The 19,660-nt window shown below is 41.7% G+C and overlaps 1 protein-coding gene across 1 annotated transcript in view; it reads right to left on the bottom strand.

Annotated features, from left to right (window-relative positions):
- The window catches only part of sdk2b (sidekick cell adhesion molecule 2b), a 662,520-nt gene that overhangs the window by 283,119 nt on the left and 359,741 nt on the right, over positions 1–19,660 (bottom strand). The window contains exons 3-4 of the mRNA XM_069930148.1: positions 14,059–14,165; positions 2,162–2,309 (exon numbers count right to left, since the gene is read on the bottom strand). Coding sequence (XP_069786249.1) covers positions 2,162–2,309; positions 14,059–14,165 — 255 coding nt within the window. The remainder of the gene's footprint in view (positions 1–2,161; positions 2,310–14,058; positions 14,166–19,660) is intronic.

Below are 19,660 nucleotides of genomic sequence, written 5' to 3'. Positions count from 1 at the left end.
AGAGGCCAGAGAGTGGTAGTAGATAATTGTCTGTCAGGTTGGAGGCCGGTGACCAGTGGTGTGCCTCAAGGATCTGTATTGGGCCCTTGTTGTTCGTTATATACATTAATGATCTAGATGATGGGGTGGTGAATTGGATTAGTAAATATGCAGACGATACTAAGATAGGTGGAATAGTGGATAATGAAGAAGGTTTTTAAGGATTGCAGAGGGATTTGGGCTGCTTAGAAAAGTGGGCTGAAAAATGGCAGATGGAATTTAATGCTGATAAGTGTGAGGTGCTTCATTTTGGTAAGAAGAATCAGAATAGGACATATGTGGTAAATGGAAGAGCATTGAGGAATACAGAAGAGCAGAAAGATTTAGGAGTAACGGTACATCGTTCCCTGAAGGTAGAAACTCACGTGAATAGGGTGGTGAAGAAGGCTTTTAGTATGCTGGCCTTTATCAATCATTGCATGGAATATAGGAGTTGGGAGGTGATGTTGAGATTGTATAAGACGTTGGTGCGGCCTCATTTGGAGTTCTGTGTGCAGTTCTGGTCGCCTAATTATAGGAAGGATATAAACAGAGTGGAGAGAGTGCAGAGAAGGTTGACCAGAATGTTGCCTGGGTTTAAGCATCTGGAGTATGGGGAGAGATTGGACAGATTGGGTCTTTATTCTTTGCAGCGTAGAAGGTTGAGAGGGGATTTGATAGAAGTATTTAAGATTATGAAAGGGATAGACAGAATGGATGTGGATAGACTATTTCCGTTAAGAGGAGGAAAGTTTAAAACAAGAGGACATGAGTTAAGAATTAAGGGGCAGAGGTTTAGAGGTAACATGAGGGGGAACTTCTTTACTCAGAGAGTGGTAGCTGTGTGGAATGATCTTCCGGGAGAAATAGTGGCGGCGGAGTGAATTGTATTATTTAAGAAAAGGTTGGACAGGTATATGGATGAGAAGAAGATGGAGGGTTATGGGCATTGTGCAGGGAGGTGGGACTAGAAAGGGGTGTTTGGTTCGGTGCGGACTAGAAGGGCCTAATGGCCTGTTTCCGTGCTGTAATTGTTATGTTATGTTATGTTATGTCATTGCACTGGGGCATGTGGGTTTGCATTGATGAATGAAATTGAGGACATATTGAGAGTCATTCAATCTTTTTAATTGCTTTTCATTGTTTAGCTAGTTAATTTTTCCTTCTGAGCTTCTCCGTATCCACAGTTTCTCAACAGTCAATGGTGCCTCAGGAAGGTAGTCAACATCATAAAGGATTCCCATCACCCTGATCACAATCTCTCCTTCCTTCTACCTTCAGGTGGAAGGTACAGAAACGTGAAGTCCAGCTCCTCTGGGTTCAAGAACACTTTTTTTGCAATAGCTATCAGGTTCTTAAATCTCCCTGTACTATCCTAACTGTAAACTGCTCCAGGACAACCAAAATATTTGTCTACGTCATTGAAATATCACTTTTTTTCCATTGTGTAACCTATCTGTGTTAATATGAGTCCTTAGTTTAATGTTAAATCTATATTTTTTAGCTGGATATGTAATAAACTTTTGTGGAAAATCCTTTTCAATGAATTAGGGAGGAAGTGACAGGACGACACTTAACACTCATTCTATGAAGTACTTCTAAGGACTCAAAACATTTCATTTCATCCACTGTAGCTATCAGGAACCATAACTGGTTTCTAAATAGATTAAACACAAATGCTTTGGATGTGTTGCCTTTATGAAAAACAACTTTATACTTGGCATGCTCTTCTCTTTCCAAGTCTTTGGAGTGTGAGAAAGAGCAGCTGTTTTTAAGTAATTAAGTTGCAGTGATTTAAGTAAAAAGCATTCCACCATTAGCACTAATTTTGAAAACCAAATTACAAATGATCATTAACAAGCTTTCATGATTTGTCAGGACAAGGGTGAGGGAGTTAAATTCAAATCAACAATTGGAGTAGATGTATTGGTTGATGGATGATTGCACTTTGTTGGTGATTACCCAGTCAAACTGGGTCATTTAACTACTGAGCTTTAAAATGCCCCAACATTTCAAACACAAGGAAAGTGAATTTAAAAGAAAAAAAATACTCCTTCAAAAAAAATGCTGACCTTGTTCAGAATCACATTAATATAAACTTAAGTGTAAACATTCAAGATAAAGACATTGTGTTAAAACTTACATTCGACTGCTGGGTGAGATTTTCCGTCCATCTCTGAACCACGTGACTTGAGGCTGGGGGAAGCTGGAAATTCTTGGTGCCTTGATAACTGCAGCGTTCCCTTGGGAGACACTTAGATGTTTTTCGCCTCTCTCGAAGTTTGCCATATCTAAGGAACAGCATTTATAGACAGTCAGGTCCTAATGTACTAGTTTTACCCAAGAAGGGCAGAGGAATAAGTCAGGCCAGTGAGTCTAATATCAGTGGCAGGGAAGTTAGGGACTGGATTGATCTAAATTTGTAAAGGCAGGGATTAATTAAAGATCATCCAGCATAGTTCTGTAAGGAGGAGTTCCCGCCTGCCCAGTTGAAAAGGTATCCAATCATTTTGAAGAGGCAATTATTTTCAATTGGTTAATCTTTTCAAAAGATTGGATGTAATCTTCTGGAACAAAAAATAGAATGCTGAAATAACTCAGCAAGTATGTGAGTGGGAAGAAAAAGGTTTGAAAACCATTGTTTTAATCATACTTCATTGGCTCGTTATATGTACGGTTTCAGAACTCCAAAGGAAATGATCCATTGACAATTTTTCTCAAGCAAAATATTTCAGTAACAATTGGGTCTAGAGCAGTGATTCTCAACCTTCCCTTTCCACTCACATCCCACCTTAAGAAATCCCTTACTAATCACAGAGCACCGATGGGATAGGGAATACTTAAAGTGGAATGTGAGTGGAAAGAAAAAGGTTGCGAACCACTGTTTTAATCGTCCCTCATTGACTTGTTACGTGCACGGTTTCAGAACTTGAAAGGAAATGGACCAATGACAATTTTTCCTCAAGCAAAATATTTCAGTAACTATTGGGTCTAGAGCAGTGGTTCTCAACCTTCCCTTCCCACTCACATCCCACCTGAAGCAATCCCTTACTAATCACAGAGCACCGATGGCATAGGGCATAGGATGTGAGAGGGAAGAACAAGATTGAAAAGCACTGGGTTACAAGTTGTTGATTTCTCTCTGGCTGGTTACTTGGGTACCTTCTAAGGAATAAGATGCCCGTAATTTGGGGCCATTGCTGTATCATAGCAGGAAAGCCACCTTGCCTGAATTTGTTGTCGCCTGAACATAAGGTGCACCATATGTATGAAGGATATTCAAATCAAGGTAGTGTTCCATCCTCCAAGTATGAATTTCAATGCATCTGTACATTGTACCTATGCATGTAACTATAGACTCTCCAACTCGTACTCACTGCATATAATCTCTTCTCCATCGAGGAAAATAAACGGAAATTATTTTCTTCTTGAGCTATGAAACTACTCATTCCTAAAAGGGTACAGTTTGAATTCAATAACTTTGAACACATTTCTCAGTTTGTAATTCATCTTGTTGATTTTGGAGGACATCTTCCCCTTGCGACGTCGCAGAACTATTTAATGGTGTGAGGTTATCTGCAACTGTAGACACCTGCATGACAGTCCTTCTCAACATGATATGTCATCTTAAATGCCAGATAATCGATGAAACACAATGCAGCCTCTTCCTAATTCCAAACATTCCAGTTGCAAACAGTCTGTATTTCAATTTTGGGTCAAGTTCATGTATATATTCACAACCAACTCCTCACTGATTACATGGCATTCAGGGCCCTTCAGAAATGGGATTACAGCAGTAATCAGGATGACAGAACTCTCAAAGAGAATGATGAGAGGTTACAAAAGATAGTAATTTCCTTACTAATTTGGAATCTCAGGTAATACTTGTTAAACGAGGTCTGCATGTGCGCATCACTATTTGCAATGATTGTCCACAATATTCATGAACTAAAGAATTTGGAATACCGGTCTCCTTCATTGCAATAGCAAAAACCAACCTTGCGGAATTGATTGTAATGCCTAATAATAATTTTGAACCTAAAGCCTGCTTAAGTTTAAATTCTGTTCAAAGTTGCATTGCTTTTCTGCTAGCAGCACCGAGAGCTGCACAGATGTATTAAGGTAAAAGGAGGTGGGAGTGGAAATGTAAAATAAGATCAACTGAATGGACATCAGAGAGTGTGCAGAAATACAGTGGGTAAGCTATTAATGGAATGAAGGAAGAAAGAACTTTAAAGATGTCATGAAATAAAATGAAAGAAAAAAGCGAGGCCATTTCTCATACAAGACTTTGTGTGTTTGACATTAGCTGTTTTTAGTTAAATTTAGCCTCAAGACAAATGTGGCGAATCTCAGGGGTAAAAAAGCATAATACTTTACCCAATAATCCTTGCCAAACACTTATTATTCCAACTACCCACAGATGTTAGTTGAGTGCAAGCATTCTGAAATCTTGTTCCCACCTGAACAAAAGATTAATGAATGGTAAAAGCTTCAGTTAAAGGAACATAAAATATCCTGAGGGCGCTGTGCCACCACACAGGTGAAAACATCTGATGATCAGAACATGGCATGACTGAAATATTCACTGGAAGTAATTAACTGTGTAACTTTCTTCAGGACTGACATCATAAATGATTGGCCTGATGGAAAAATGGCGCTGACAGGTGACTTAACTGGCTGGGAGAAGGGTAGAATCATAGAATATCTTCACTGAAAACCCAAATGTCTGCAAGCGCAAGATTTGAACCAATGATCATGGTAAAAATGATTTTAAAAAAACCCCTCAGCTTAAAATGGGAAAGAATAAAAGGCATTTTTCCTAAGACGAGTTCTAGAAAAGATTTCATATGTGAAGGACACATTCAGTTTTTATTCTTCCAACTAGCAATGTCGGCAATTCACAGCAGTAGTCACTTCACCGTGGAAATGTATAGGTAGGGGTCAAGTGAATCCTTAATTGATAGCAAATGAATTTTGCAAGTACAGTGATACATTATATCCCAGATCAAGCCATCCAAAGATCAGCACTACATCTGATAAAATCTGAAAGGTTGGGGGGGAGCAGTCATCATCAAAAAGGGAGGTGAGGGAGGGTGTGGCAGTCAGCATGGAAGAAAGTGCAAAGCGCATCTACCCGGAAGAATATTGCCATTTTGGATTCTCTGACAGAAATGTCGTCAAGGTTGGGCTTTAAAGAAGTCTTCAATTCCCTGGATGATACCCTGGTTAGTACTTGAGTCTCATGCTATTTGACAGTCAGACGGAGGACCCACTCTGGAAGTCAGTCAATGTGTCCCAGCTCTGAATTGATGAGCGTGGGCCTCTTGGAATAAAAACACACACAAAAACAATGCGCTAAATGATAATAATGTCGACAGTTTTCTTCCTATGATTCTGCAGCTTCATGTAAATATGCACAATTCTGCTTTTAGTCAAATAGACTGTGGATAATTAAGCTAATTAAAACAATGTATAAAATCTTCTGTGATTTTCACATTATCATTATTCATTAATGCTGGTCCCTGATTAGGTTCTCATTACTTGGGTAATTAAGCAGCAGCGTTACATCTCTGATTTCCCTTCTCCTCATTCCAGCATGCAAGCTGTAAACATCTGGACTGTCTCTTGGTACCCCAAGCTTTAGAATAAAATTCATCTTATACCATCCAATAGGATGATAAACTTAGGCTTATTTTTTACCATGGACTACTCTCCTGGTCCAGTTTAATGTTCTTGCAATAAAAAATATGATGTAGTATCACAGAGATGTAATCGAGAGAACTGAGGTAGGAAACAGGAATGCTACGGAATGCAGAGTCAGAAGAGCGACTCCCTCACAGCACCAGAGATCCATGTTCAATCCTGATCTCGGTGCTGTCTTTGTGGAGTATGCGCGTTCTCCCTGTGACTGCAGTGATTTTCTTCAGATGCTCCAGTTTCCAAAGACATGGAGGCTGAAAGGTTAAATGTTGACAGCGAATTGCCTCTAATGGGCAGGTGAGCTGTGGAATTTGGGGACAGGAGAATAGGAATTAGGATTAATGTTGTCTGACTGTAAATGGGCGGTTAGTGCCAACTCGGTGATCCAAAGGTCTTTATCCATGCTGTACCTCTGTAGAACTCCACGAAAAGCTAAATATGTTAAAATGTGACACATTTATCCAGTGGGTGAAAACATCAGTGGAATAAAGGTTCTATTATTGATATTTAGAATGTAGCATACTTGAAATTCAACTTTGTCACTGTAAGGAAGTCAGAGAGTCACCACTTTGTCCAGCGGCCCTCGCAGAAATGAGGCCCCAGTGAGGGATGAACTCATAACCTCTGGTTTACAAGATCAGTGCTCTAACCACTGAGCTATTGGAGCCTGAGAATAAAGTCTGATTCCAGGTAATTTTCAAGGAATTTTAATATCTTCTGCAATGTTGAACTTCATCCTTCTAAGTACCCAAATCTGTTTGCAGTGATGTCCGATCAGATGACCCACAAAAAATTGTGAAACTGGCCGCTAATACATTTTACACATATTACACATAGAAATGTGCAGAAAAGTGTGGTATGGAGTTTCTTCGAAGAGTTGCTAAAGTTTTGCAGGGCATCAGCCCTTGGAGGTGAAATTCCCCATGGCAGAGAGAAGCAGCAACACACACTAGAGCAGGTGGGAGGGAGAGAGAGCTGCTTGTTTGATGCAATGTGAAAACCAAGAGCTGGTGCTGGAGATGGAGATCAGAAGTGGTGGGGGTTCCTGGAGAGGGGTCTCCATTTCTCTAATGCTCCAGAGGCCCCAGGTGAGCACCAGGACTGGAATGCTAGCATGACAAGGTTGATGCGATGGCATGGAAATGCAATCAGTGAGCTATCAGGTTTGCTGCGCTGACTGCAGGTTACAAGGAGCATGAAGAAGTCATCTGCCAGCTGTACCAGGAAATTATGCAGGGTGAGAAGTCCATGCAGTTATCAGTGGAAGCAACTAAGACCTCTTGGAATTAATAACCATCCCATCATTCAGCACCCAAAATTTTGTAATTGGACATCACTGCAAAGACAGGTTTCTGAGCTTAAAAACGGTGAAGTTTAGTACTATTGAAGATATTAAAACTTCACAGGCAGGCCAAGTCTTTCTGCTTCTCTGCTGTCTCATCTGTATCTGGCACACCAGAACGGGCTGATGTTCCTCAAGATGAAGGTATGTGCCTCCTGGGAGCAGCATGACAAGCAGATTACTGTTCTTACCGAGCAGCTTGATTCCATTTGTGAGCAGATTAATGAATCCAAGAGTAGAACACAAACGTCTGCAGACACTGTGATTGAAGTGAAATACGAGGCTGGGGAAGCGAGTCTGGGTGAGTATCTGGTAGTAGTGCAGCAGAGATGGAGCAATGAGAGAGAATCCCACAGAACTCCCTCCGGAGAGCAAAGAAGAACTTCTTCAGGGTAAGTATCCCTCAAAGGCATTTCACAGAGTTTTGAGGTAAAACACGAAAGTCTGCAAACACCGTGATTGAAGGCAAGCTCGAAATGTTGGTTTTGGATCTTTAGTTTTGCTAAATAAAGTACAGTTTGATCTGCTGAGTTTCTCCAGTATTGTGTTTTTATTTTTAGTGAATCTATGAGCAGCTTGTAATTATCCACAAGCAGAGAGATGCTGTACGTGAGCTAGAAGCTTTCCTCGGTAACCAGAGATGTGAACAGATCACAGTTCCACATGAACACAGATTCCAGCTGGCTTTCTTCTGAAAGGGTGGAGACGTGCACACTTCTTCTGTGCTCAGATTGTGTAGAGAGCAGGTTCTGAGGAAAAAAGCAGACAGGATGTGTTGCTTGTGTCAGCTCAGAGTTTGGAGATTCAAACAGTGGAGGGGCAGCCTGTGGAACCTTGGCCTGCCATCTCTCTGTCCTGAGACGTTGTCTCGTGGCATTTGGTGCAACACTGTTACAGCGGCAGTGACCCGGGTATGAATCCGGCGCTGTCTATAAGGAATTTGTACGTTCTCCCCAGGTTTGCATGGGTTTCTTCCAGGAGTTCTGGTCTCCTCCCACCCTTTAAAAGGGTCATAGTTTAATTGGGTGTAATCAGGCAGCATGGGCTCGTAGATTGGAAGGGCCTGTCACCATGCTGTATGTCTAAATTTAAGAATTTTGAATTTAAAATTCCCCCTCATAGGAGATGAAAACACCTTCCACTGCAGCTCGCTCAGGCAGTGCACTCACCAACTATCACAGGTGGCTTACTCATTTGGCCTTTTGGAGCAGTATGAAGTCAGTCCATTTAAGGCAAGAGCTTCTTGTTGTCATCAAACAATAAAATGGAACTGCAAGACATTTTTGCCAAAGTGGGAATAAGTCACTCCAAAATCAAATCCCACATATATGGTTGCGAATCTGGAAAGGCATTTGAGCTAAAACTCAAATATCATCATTTCTGGTGTACTTAATTTTTAATATAAATGACTTGAACAAAGTAGCGCTGTTCGAGTGTGCCCTCATTTATTGTATTACGAGTCCGGAGGACCCCACAAGCCAGCAGCAATAGATATTCACCAAGTGGTTACTTAAACAAAAGTTGCTTTTAATTATCTTTAAACATGAAAACAGGATCAAACTTTAACTTATTAGTATTAACTTAACAAAACCCCCTTCTGATTCTAAGTGCACGTGTATGTAATGTGAGAGTAAGCTTAGAAAAGTTCTTTGATTCACAGCCCAGTCACACTTCTCACTCCTCCAAGTTCACTGGTCGCAGGCAATTCTTCTACTGTGCACAGAATTTAACATTTATAAAGTTCACCAGGCTTTGGTGCTTGAAAGGTAAAGGGTTACTGCTTAGGAAAGTTCTTGTCGGTTTTCAGAGAGAGATTTGTTTTTCGCTGGACACAAACTAATTCCTTCGAATCAGCCACCTCAGTGTCTTGCTGAAAAAACTTGCCCTTTCAGGGTTTTCCAGATACCACAAAGTTCCTTTTTGTTTCCTTATTTCAAGTGAAACATTAGGCAGCCAGTCCTCTCCTCTTGTATGGACCACAAGGGCTTTGACCAGGCTGAACTAAGACCTCACAACCCATCTTCAAAATGGGTTTTTTCCACAAGCTTGCCAGCTTGTCCTGTTCCAGACCCAGCTGCTGCTGCTGAACTGTGGAACTCCCAGATAAAAGCCTGTTTGACACTCTCTGCTTGCAAAACCACATGACCCTCTTAGAACAGCAAACTGCACTCAGACAGCCTGCAGCTCTGGACCTAATCCTCCGAGTTCTTTCATCTGTTGCTTTTCAAAACAACAATCCATTAGTGAAGTCCCTATGGGCACTCTTCAAAGTTTTTGCAAAGGCACTTGGAGCCGGGCCTGTCTGGCTTGAGCAGAGCTCCAGTATTTTCAGTGAGATCTGTTTTGAAGTGTTTGTATGTGACCTGCACTAAAAAAAATCTGCCTCAATTTATCTCCTTTAAAACATATATACAATATAAAATGCAACATAATCGGTCACAATTGCAAGTCGCATTCTTCATTGTGTAGAGAAAATGGACAGTGATTTGGCTGTTGCTACCATTGCTACAGATCTTATCCAGAAAGCAGGGTTAATGTAGAGGTGAACATTGTGTTAGAGTTGGTAAAGTGCCTGAGTTTCAAAGTTGTAATTAGGTTTCTTAAAAAAAAATCTCCATAAAAACAACAAGAGGGTGCAGTGCTCCTGGTTGTTCAGAGACGGTTCCTTTACAATGACAGGTTACACCTCTAACTTCCAATTAATATTGGTATGGAAGGAAATGGAATTTAAGCAAATGGTAATGACATTGACTGCATGCCTGTCTTCAGAAAAAAAATGTAGATGTCTTAACCAACATAGACGACAGAAGTAGCTGTTCTCATTTCATCATGGATGCGATTTCACCAGGAAATAATGGCTAAGGTAACCAACACCAGTTACATTGATCTTTACATGATTTGCTCAGAACGCTGAGCACAAATTGATCTAATTTCTTGGGTTTCATGTTCTATCATAGCATATAAATGCACAAAGATCCATTTCAGATCAACCTGCTGTGATGCCCATTAATTTTCGACATGAATAGAAGTCTTCTAACTAAATGGAAGAAGGGGAAGGAACCACAGCAGTGTAAGTAAATGATACCCTGTGGCAACTCTCTCTCTCTTCACAAGTCTGCCACTTTCTCCTTTCAGCTAAATTCATGCAGTTCATGTCAAGATAAAACAGTTGACGCTGTGAAGATATGTTGATTTAGAATAAAATACCAGTATTTTGATGTTAGGGCTGTATTCATGCCACATCACTAGAGGGGATTGATGCTGATATTTGGAGGACACAAATCTGGAAGGTTCACAATTGTACTATAAAGTTATTAACAGTGAAAGCTGCCTAAAAGCAAAAAGACTCCAAGTTCTTTTTTAGACATACAGCACAGTAACAGACCCTTCTATCCAAGGAGCCAGGCTGCCCATTTACACCCAATTGACCTCCAACCCTGGCATGTTTTGAACAGGAGGAGGAAACTGGAGCAGTGGTTCTCAACCTTTCCTTCCCACTCACATCCCACTTGAAGTAATTCCCCTGCCATCGTTGCTCTGTGATTAGTAAGGGATTGCTTCAGGTGGGATGTGGGTGGGAAGGGAAGGTTGAGAATCATTGCTCTGGACCTAATTGTTACTGAAATATTTTGCTTGCATATTTCCTTTGGAGTTATGAAACCGTGCACATGACGCGTCAATGAAGTACAATTAAAACAGTGGTTTTCAACCTTTTTCTTTCTAACCACATCCCACCTTAAGCAATCCCTTAGAGCAACTATGGCATAGGGATTACTTAAAGTGGGATGTGAGTGGAAAGAAAAAGGTTGAAAACCACTGACCTGGGGAGGACTTAAAAGCTCCTTATAGACAGTGTGGGATTCGAACCTGAGTCACTGACACTTGTAACAGTGTTGCACTAACCACTACGTGCCACCCATTTCCTTGGAATCAGGAAATTAATTTGAAGTTGGGTACATCAGTCAATCTGAAGAAAGAATGTTAAGTTTTAATAGTTCATATTTCATCTGTGCCTCAGTTGGTAGAACTTTGCCTGTAAATGAGGAGGCTGTGGCAACTTTCAGGGTAAAAACTGATTGCTGCACTTTCCACACAAGAGTTTACTAAAAAATATAACCCTATAACATCTCACAATTACAGCACAGAAACAGGCCATTTCGGCCCTTCTAGTCCGCTCTGAACTAAGTAATCTCCTCTAGTCCCACCTCCCTACACCCTGCCCGTAACCCTCTATTCCCCTCCCATCCATATACCTATCCAATTTTTCCTTAAATGGCAAAATGGACCCAGCCGCCACTACTTCTGGAAGCTTATTCCACACAGCCACCACTCTCTGAGTAAAGAAGTTACCCCTCACGTTACTTCTAAACTTTTGCCCCTTAACTCTTGACCTCTTGTTTCAATCTTTCCTACTCTCAATGGAAAAGCCTATCCACATCAACTCTATCTGTCTCTCTCATAATCTTAAATACCTCATGGTATGGTTCATAATCTCAAATCCCCACTCAACCTTCTATGCTACCTTTAACTGCAGAGTCCTTCAGAAAATGAAAACCTCTGCAATAAGGCAAGGACTTATTTCATTTCCTCTTTTCCTTTGAGTATCAAGCTCATTTTACTGGTCACGTTGTTCATGTTTCATTCGACTGAAAACCAACATTTCCCAAAACCCATTTACTGCAGTAACACAAAATTAAAATGGGTTTAAGTAACAAATAAGAGCGATGTTGGAAGCAGTTAATAGTTAAGCATCTTTTTTACTCATATCTTAAAGAAGGGCTCAGGCCTGAAAGATGTCATTAGTGGCAACTTGTTAGGAGTCCATGTGGAGCATATCCCTTCAGATACCCTTTGGGGTTTCTATACTGGATACAAGTGGAACACGTTGAAAATGGCGGCACTGCCGAAGCCGCTGTAACAGCAACGCTGCCACTGGTGTGGACCTGCGGGGAGCGAGCAACGGAGATACAGCACTCCTGCGGGGTCCAACCACCCAGTCAACTGATGTCAGCTTCGTATAGGCTTTAACGGCCCATTAAAGGAACGGACGTTAGTTTTCTTTAAAATCCCGGAACCGCGGGGTCTGGACCCAAGATGACGGTACCTCTGATTGGCAGCAGCCACAAGGTGTTGCAGACTCTAGGAGAGCAGAGGACTGGTGCAGGGTACCAAAAAAAATGGAAGACTATCCCCATCAGAGAAGGAGAAGCAGAGGAGATGGCTCACGGGACAGCGACCATGGACGGCAGTGGACCACTAAGGGGGCTCTGAGGCTGAAGGATCAATCCATGCAACGGGTGAGGAACCCACAGGGGCTGTGGGTTGTTGGAGACTACTGCCAGGAGACTCGCGCCGGGCTGCAGACTGCTGGAGACTGGCTCAAAACTGTCTGGAGGGGTACCAGTTATCAGAACCAGGATTCGAGGGGGTGCTGAAGGGTTCCTGATCATGTTGGAGGTTCGGATCTGGAGCTCGGGGCGCCAATGGTTTGGACTGGACTCTGTGTGGGTGCGGAGGCTACAGAAGCGCTGGAGGCGAATCTACGGACTCTGGGGTGGGGGGGGGGATGTTGGGGGGGAGAGACTCCCTTTTGTATTTCTCTCTCTCTGACTATACGAGGCGCTTCAGGCAATTTCTGCCGATGGTGAATCGGTCTGCCTTACAGCAGGCAAAAGCAATTTCATGTAATATGACCCTGTTTTATAACAATGATAACAAATTGAATCTTGAAAGATACCTACATAAATTAGCTTGTACAACAAAATAACACTTCAAATCACTCAGATTAGATGACACTATGTATTTCAAACTGAGATTGAGAATATTAAATAATGCACTGTTTTCAAATTGTGCTGACAATTTATTGCCAAATCTTGCTTCTGTGAGTGGCAGGGCTTCACAGCAAGAAATAGGTATCAGCATTGAATATAATATAACAAAGTTCCAAAAATGTTCTGGAAAATCTCACATGGTTTGCATATCGATTAACTATGATTCCAACCAACATGACCCTCATTTGTTATTTAACCACATTTTTATTTTGGGTTATGTTAGGTCTGCTTTGTTCATGAATGAGTGAGACAAACACCAGGCTGAGTCGAAATCAGGGTTCTTTGTTCTTTATTACCGGATTGTAACACTTGCGACTAACCATGTTAGTCGGAGAATGCATTCTGCCGTTATCAGCAAAATGGTGATTTTTTATACCCTTGGATATGTGCTTAGAACATCATCATATCATTACTTGTCCAATGACTAAAACTGTTGCTATCCTTTCCCTGCTAGCTTCCTGCCTCTCAATCCATCAATGTCTCTCTTATCTTGTAAGTACAAGGATGCATTCACATCTTGTTACAGCCCTGTACATTCCCATCTCATGATGTTTTACCTAACAGGAGTACAAGGACACCTCCCCTTCTTGTTACTGCCCTGTACAGGGTAACTCCCTACACATTCCCATCTCATGATGTTTTACCTTACAGTTAGTACAGAAGATGGGTTTTGGGACCAGAAATTCCCCGAAGGTTTCTCTAGTTATAATAGGGAGAGCCACGTATGTGGAAAATGAAATTGAGGGCAGTGCTGCTCTAAATATAACTGTTTGACATGCAGTAAAAAAATACATTTTATGTTGTAGCTTCAGCTAAGAATACAAAAAACCCCAAAGTGTCATTACTTTTTAAAAATTCTCTGCTTAATTACATTTTTAGATGTAGATCTGCTTTTTTTAAAAAAGATTTAGATCTTTGCAGAGATCAGCAGAATGGCTGTTGGCAAAGTTTTCTTCAAGAATTTACAATTACTCTTAGATTCCCTCAATCACTGACCGCCACTCTTCTTACTTTCACAACTTGATCCATTGATTAACTTGGGGGAAATATTTTATACATGCTCATTGAACATTTTATCTGTTGATGTCATATCATTCAGTAAGAGCAAGACAGCAGATGCCCCAGTGGCACTTTAGTCTTGTCCATTCTGCTGGATCAACTTACATGCCACCTGCACCTCTGTCTTCCTTTGCATCAGTGCTCCGACACGATTTCTCACGATGCAGCGGTAAAATCCTGCGTGGGATCGATCCAATGATGGGATCAGGTATCTAAAAGACAGAAGAAAATAACTCAGATGGAGTTGCTGTTGAAGTTTGTGTTTTGCACTGATGCTTTTTTAAAAAATGTCCCTGTATCTGCCGATGCATCACTGCTGAATTGGTGCCAACATGCAGGGTTCTTTTCCTCCAAGTGATCTGATCAAACCATGGCAGGCTGCCTGGTTTGATATTTTTGTGTCCTCACTCTTCTTGCCAGCTGGCAATCTACTAACAACACGTGAAGAATCTCACAGCGCATAAATTGATATTCTTCTCGACTCCTTGTGCAGCCATCCTTTAAAAATGAAACCTCATTATCTCTGAACTTCGATTTACTGCACTGTTTAAGTAGCTCAGAATGGTCTGAGAAAAGAAAGACAGATGCTCTGGTGATAAATTGTTTTCAGATTCAGTTCAAAACAGCAATCTGTGGTATGATTAGAACTCAATTCATCTCAAAGGTGATCAAACCTTTAGTTCACTTTCAGTGTGCAAGGTACATTGCTACAAGAAAGATCAGGGTTACTGCCAACAGTCAGTTGAAAGCACTGGTTGGGACAGGTTATGGACTCAAGTTTAACTCCAAAAAATCTCAGCTAGCATTCAGAGCAACGCTGAAGGAGTACAGCATTATCAAACGTGCCACCAGCAGGATGAGCTCCAAACGTGCCACCAGCAGGATGAGCTCTTCCAACATCTGATATCTCTCTGTTGGATGTGAAGGATCAAATGACAAGTATTTGGATGAGAACCAGAAGAGTAACCATGATGAACTGGTCAATATTTGTGCTTCATTCACCATTATTGACTGTTTTTCAAGGAACAAGTTCAATGGGCCCAAGAAGCCATGAGTCTGGACACAGAAGAGTTGTAACAGAAGTTTCTATTTACCCGCAAGGGAAATTGACCACAGGAATCACACTCACTCACACAAAACACATTTAGCAGCTGCATTAGACATAAGTAAATAGGTAATATCTACAAACCGCGCTGAATATATATGTAGTGTGGAGGAGAGATGCAACCACAGTACCTGCCACCCCTCGACCCGGTACAGGTATGGCACCAAGATATTTAAGAAGAAGAAACACGGTAAAACAAGAGCCCCGCACCCGTTATTGGCACATACCTTGATATTGATTTTTCAGAGTCGGCTCTGGAGTGGAGTGGAGCTTGGGTTCATTTGTCAGGGAAGAGAGAGCCAGCTGCTCCACGAGTTGGGCTTTGTACTGGTCAGTGGGGCCAGCCCAGGTATGCCCAAATAGAGCAGGTGATTAACAGAGGCAGTGACGGCATGTGTGTTTTTTTTTTGAAAAGGCCAATTACAAGGTGGGTGGTCTTGACCGTGATTGACAGATGTGGTGGCTTCCGATTGGGTTCCCATTGGATAGGTCACATGATGCCCCACAAACAACTTCTTTGGTCATTATTACAAGATGGCTGGTGAGGCAAAATCTACACAAACTGATTATCACATTTCTAACGTTATAGAAATGGCAATACCTGAAGTATTATTCATTTGCTGCCAAGTGTTATGCAAAAGGCAATATTTAAAAGCATTTTTTCTTCATGAAATTGCATCCCTGATTCTCAAGAAAGAAAATGTCCAATTATTAAAAAATACAAGACTGAAAGGAACTGCTGACAAATTAAAGAAAATCAATTCAGTAACAAACAAACTGCAGTCAATGACCCTTTTTACACAGCACTTGAAAGCTGGGTATTACCCATCGAAGGCGGATGGGGGAGGGGTGGTGTCTGAACTTACCCGGCTTCAATTCATCATGGTAGGTAATATCAGAGGTGGTGCGTATTGATGCGGGTCAAGTCTAAAATGGGCGACTGCGTTGACAGGTCGAAACGTCAAGGGAAGATGATGTTGTGATGTTGGGTCCAGAAAATGTTCATAGTCAGGTGCCCAGAGCAGGGAACTCTACTAGGAGCATAGTGTGTGATTGTCGGTGGGTCTGGACACAAGGGTTTGGAATCACACAAAGCTTTTAATAACACCGACAATTTGTTGAAGATCATGACAAAATATTAATGGGAATAAAATGCGCACAATTTATAAAAGAGCATGGGAAATTGTTAAACAGTACACAATTACTGTACTTTTTAACTTTTTCCCCAAGCTCCTTTATAAATTATGTGCTTTTGTGTTTTATTCCCGTTAATATTTTCCCATGCTCTTCTATAATTGTGTTAATAAAAGCTATGTGTGATTGCAAACCCTTGTGTCGAGACCCAACGAATCTGATTCTTTTCTCAACACAACACAGTGTCATACTAGACACCGACGTTGCTGTCCTACATGTCCCGCCTCTTTTGCTGTGTAAAAGGACTCACTGACCCGGCTTTTCTTCTGTTCTGTGTGAACAAGCAAGCTGGTTTCCAGAGACGGGTTGTGTATACGGCAACAACATAGCTTTTCAGTGTAAAAAGGGCAAGTGAGAAGTCAGGTTTTACAAGAATTAAGATGAATTCCTCAACTACCTTGACAGTATTCATAGTAAATAAAAATATACTCTCCATGAGCTCTTGGACAATATTATACATTTAGACAAAGCTGGGTTGTTTAGTTGTTTTTACAAGTTGCATAGTAGCTTTGAATAGATTGGAAAACATAATTTACGATGGTGTGGCTATTACAACGATTTATTGGCAGTTTAAAGTACAGGTATATTTTACTGCAACCGTGTCTGCCTGCCCTGCATCGGACTCGTCAGCCACAAACGAGCCTGCAGCTGACGTGGACATTTACCCCTCCATAAATCTTCGTCCGTGAAGGCAAGCCAAAGAAGAAGAAAGAAGAAGACTTCATGACATGTTCATGTGAATTCCCCATTTCTTGTTCACAGGTTGATGGGGATAAGGTGAATACCATATATACTTGTGTAATAGTTGATACCATATTGACACCCCTCCCCCCCCCCATTTTAGGCCCCATTACTGGAGCTCCTGACACCTCAAACTGTGGACTCTTGCGTAGGCCCTGGCTGCTTGACTATCAGAGTTCCCGACGCCCCAAACGTGGATTTACCACGCAGTCCCGGCCACCCGCCCATCGGAACTCCCAACTCCTCAAACGATGCAGGTATTTCTCACAGCCAAAACTAGTACGTGTGTAATAGTCAACCCCCTAAATTTTACCCTAAAAATCTGTCTACAAAATTTGACTATTACATTAGTATATATGGTATTTATTATCTATCTTATGTGTTTATTGACTTTTTAATCTAAATCGATTAGCTCACTATTATAGTTTTTTAAATAAGTACCTGTTCAATTGCAGCAAATAAGAATTTCTGTGCATTTTGCACACTGTGTATGACAATAAATTCATTGACATTATTGTGATGTGTCCTCAAGCTGAGATATCCAGATCCAGAAATCAGTCCTCAAATAAATGGTTGGCTTAGAAGACTAAAATATAAAAAAAATTCTTCACCCGAAGGGCAGTAAATATCTGGAATTCTGGACCCAATTCATCCATGGATCAAAGGTGCTGAGCACATTCAAGGAAGTGATCAATGAATTTTTAAATCTTAATCATGGAGGATTGTGGCCCTGAGGTCAGGGCAGACAAGATCTTAATGAATAGATGAACAAGTGTGAGAGACAGATCACCTACTCCTGCTTCTATTTCTCTCATACTGAAGTCCTAATATTTAATGTTATCACTAAACATACGGTGACTTTACAATGGGTTCATTCACTTTCCATATTCAGCACAGTTCCAGGTCACCACATTATGGCTTCTCTCACATCCTTGAAATCCAACAGCCTTGTTGAATGACCCGGAATATCACAAAAGCCAACTGTCATTTAAGCTGTCAGCATTTCAATGAAAGGTGTGCTTTCATCACTGCACCGGATGCTACCAATTAGTTCAGTCAGTGGAACTGAACACTGATAGAATCAATCCGATTACCGGAGTTGTTCAGAATAGATTAAATGCCATCTTATTGTTTAATTACTGAAGGCACGAATAAAATATTGGGTGGATTCTGAGAGTTGCAATATATTTATTTACAATGCAAAACAATATTAAGGAAAATCAATTTGTCACAAGCCGATTTATAATTTTATTCGATTCAGAGGGTTGTCTTGAGAAGTAAAACAGGAAAGTCTGCAGACATCGTGGTTGAAGTAAAAAGACGATGCTGGAGAAACTCAGCAGGTCAAACCGTGAACTTTATGTGGCAAAGATAAAGATACAGAACCAACGTTTTAATCTTGAGCCCCTCACCAAGGCATGGAAAAATGTTGGCAAAATGGTGGGGGGGAAGGGGAGATCACAGTCCCAAAGGCAATTGGTGGATAAGGAAGGGAGGGCACAGTAGCAAGCAGGAAGAGGAGGAATGGCTCTGTGAATAGAGGGGGAAGGGGATGGAGAGCCAAGGGAGACAAGGAAAAAGTGAAGGGAGGGAGAATGGAGAGTAGGTTAGAAGAAATCATCTGGTTGGAGGGTGCCCAGATGGAAAATCATGTTGTTCCTCCAATTTACAGGTGGTCTTGGTGGGATAGTACATGAGACCATGGTCAGACATGTGAGTATGGGAGTGGGACACAGAATTGAAATGATTGGCCACTGGGAGATCCCCGTAACTGAGGCAGACAGAGCAAAGGTGCTCAGTGAAGCGATCTCCCAGTCCATGCCCAGTCTCTCCAATGAAGAGAAGGCCACGATGGGAACACTGGATGCAGTAGACAACTCCTGCAGATACACGTTGCTTCACTTGAAAGGACTGTTTGGGGTCCCGAATGGTAGTGAGGGAGGAGGTGTGGGTGCAAGTGTGACATTTTGTGTGGGCACAGGGGAAGGTGCCGGGGTGGGGGGGGGGATTGGTGGGGAGGGATAAGTATATGAGGGAGTCATGAAGGGAGCGGACCCTATGAAAGGCAAAGAGGGGAAGATGTGTCTAGTAGTGGGATCATGTTACTTGTGGCGGAAATTACAGAGAATAATATGCTGGATGCAGAGACTGGTGGGATGGTAGGTGAGGACAAGGGGATTCCTGTCTTTGTTGTGACTGGAGGCAGGGGGGCCAGGGCTGATGAGTGGGAACTGGAGGAGATGTGGGTAAGGGTTGAGTTGATGGTGGTGGAGGGGAAGCCAAGTTTATGGAAGAAGGCGGACATTTCAGATGATGTGGACTGGAAGACCTCATCTTGGAAACAAATGTGGCGGAGTCAGAGAATCTGAAAAAAGGGAATAGAATTCTTGTGGGGAACTGGGTGTGAGGAAGTGTAGTCAAGGGAGTTAGTGGGTTTGAAAAATATGTCGATGGAAAGCTTGTCTACCGAGTTGGAGACAGAGAGATTGAGAAAAGAGAGATTGTCAGAGATGGACCAGATGAATTTGAGATTTGGGTGGAAGTTGGCAGCGAAGCGAATGAAGTTCACGGGCTCACCATAGGTGCATGAGGCAGCCCCGATGTAGTCGTCTAGGTAGCTGCCTTGAGAGTTGCTTGTCTTTCATTTTATGTGAAGACATTTCCACA

This window comes from Narcine bancroftii, chromosome 3, assembly GCF_036971445.1.
Source record: "Narcine bancroftii isolate sNarBan1 chromosome 3, sNarBan1.hap1, whole genome shotgun sequence".
NCBI lineage: Eukaryota > Metazoa > Chordata > Chondrichthyes > Torpediniformes > Narcinidae > Narcine > Narcine bancroftii.
This window is presented reverse-complemented; position numbering and strand designations above follow the sequence as displayed.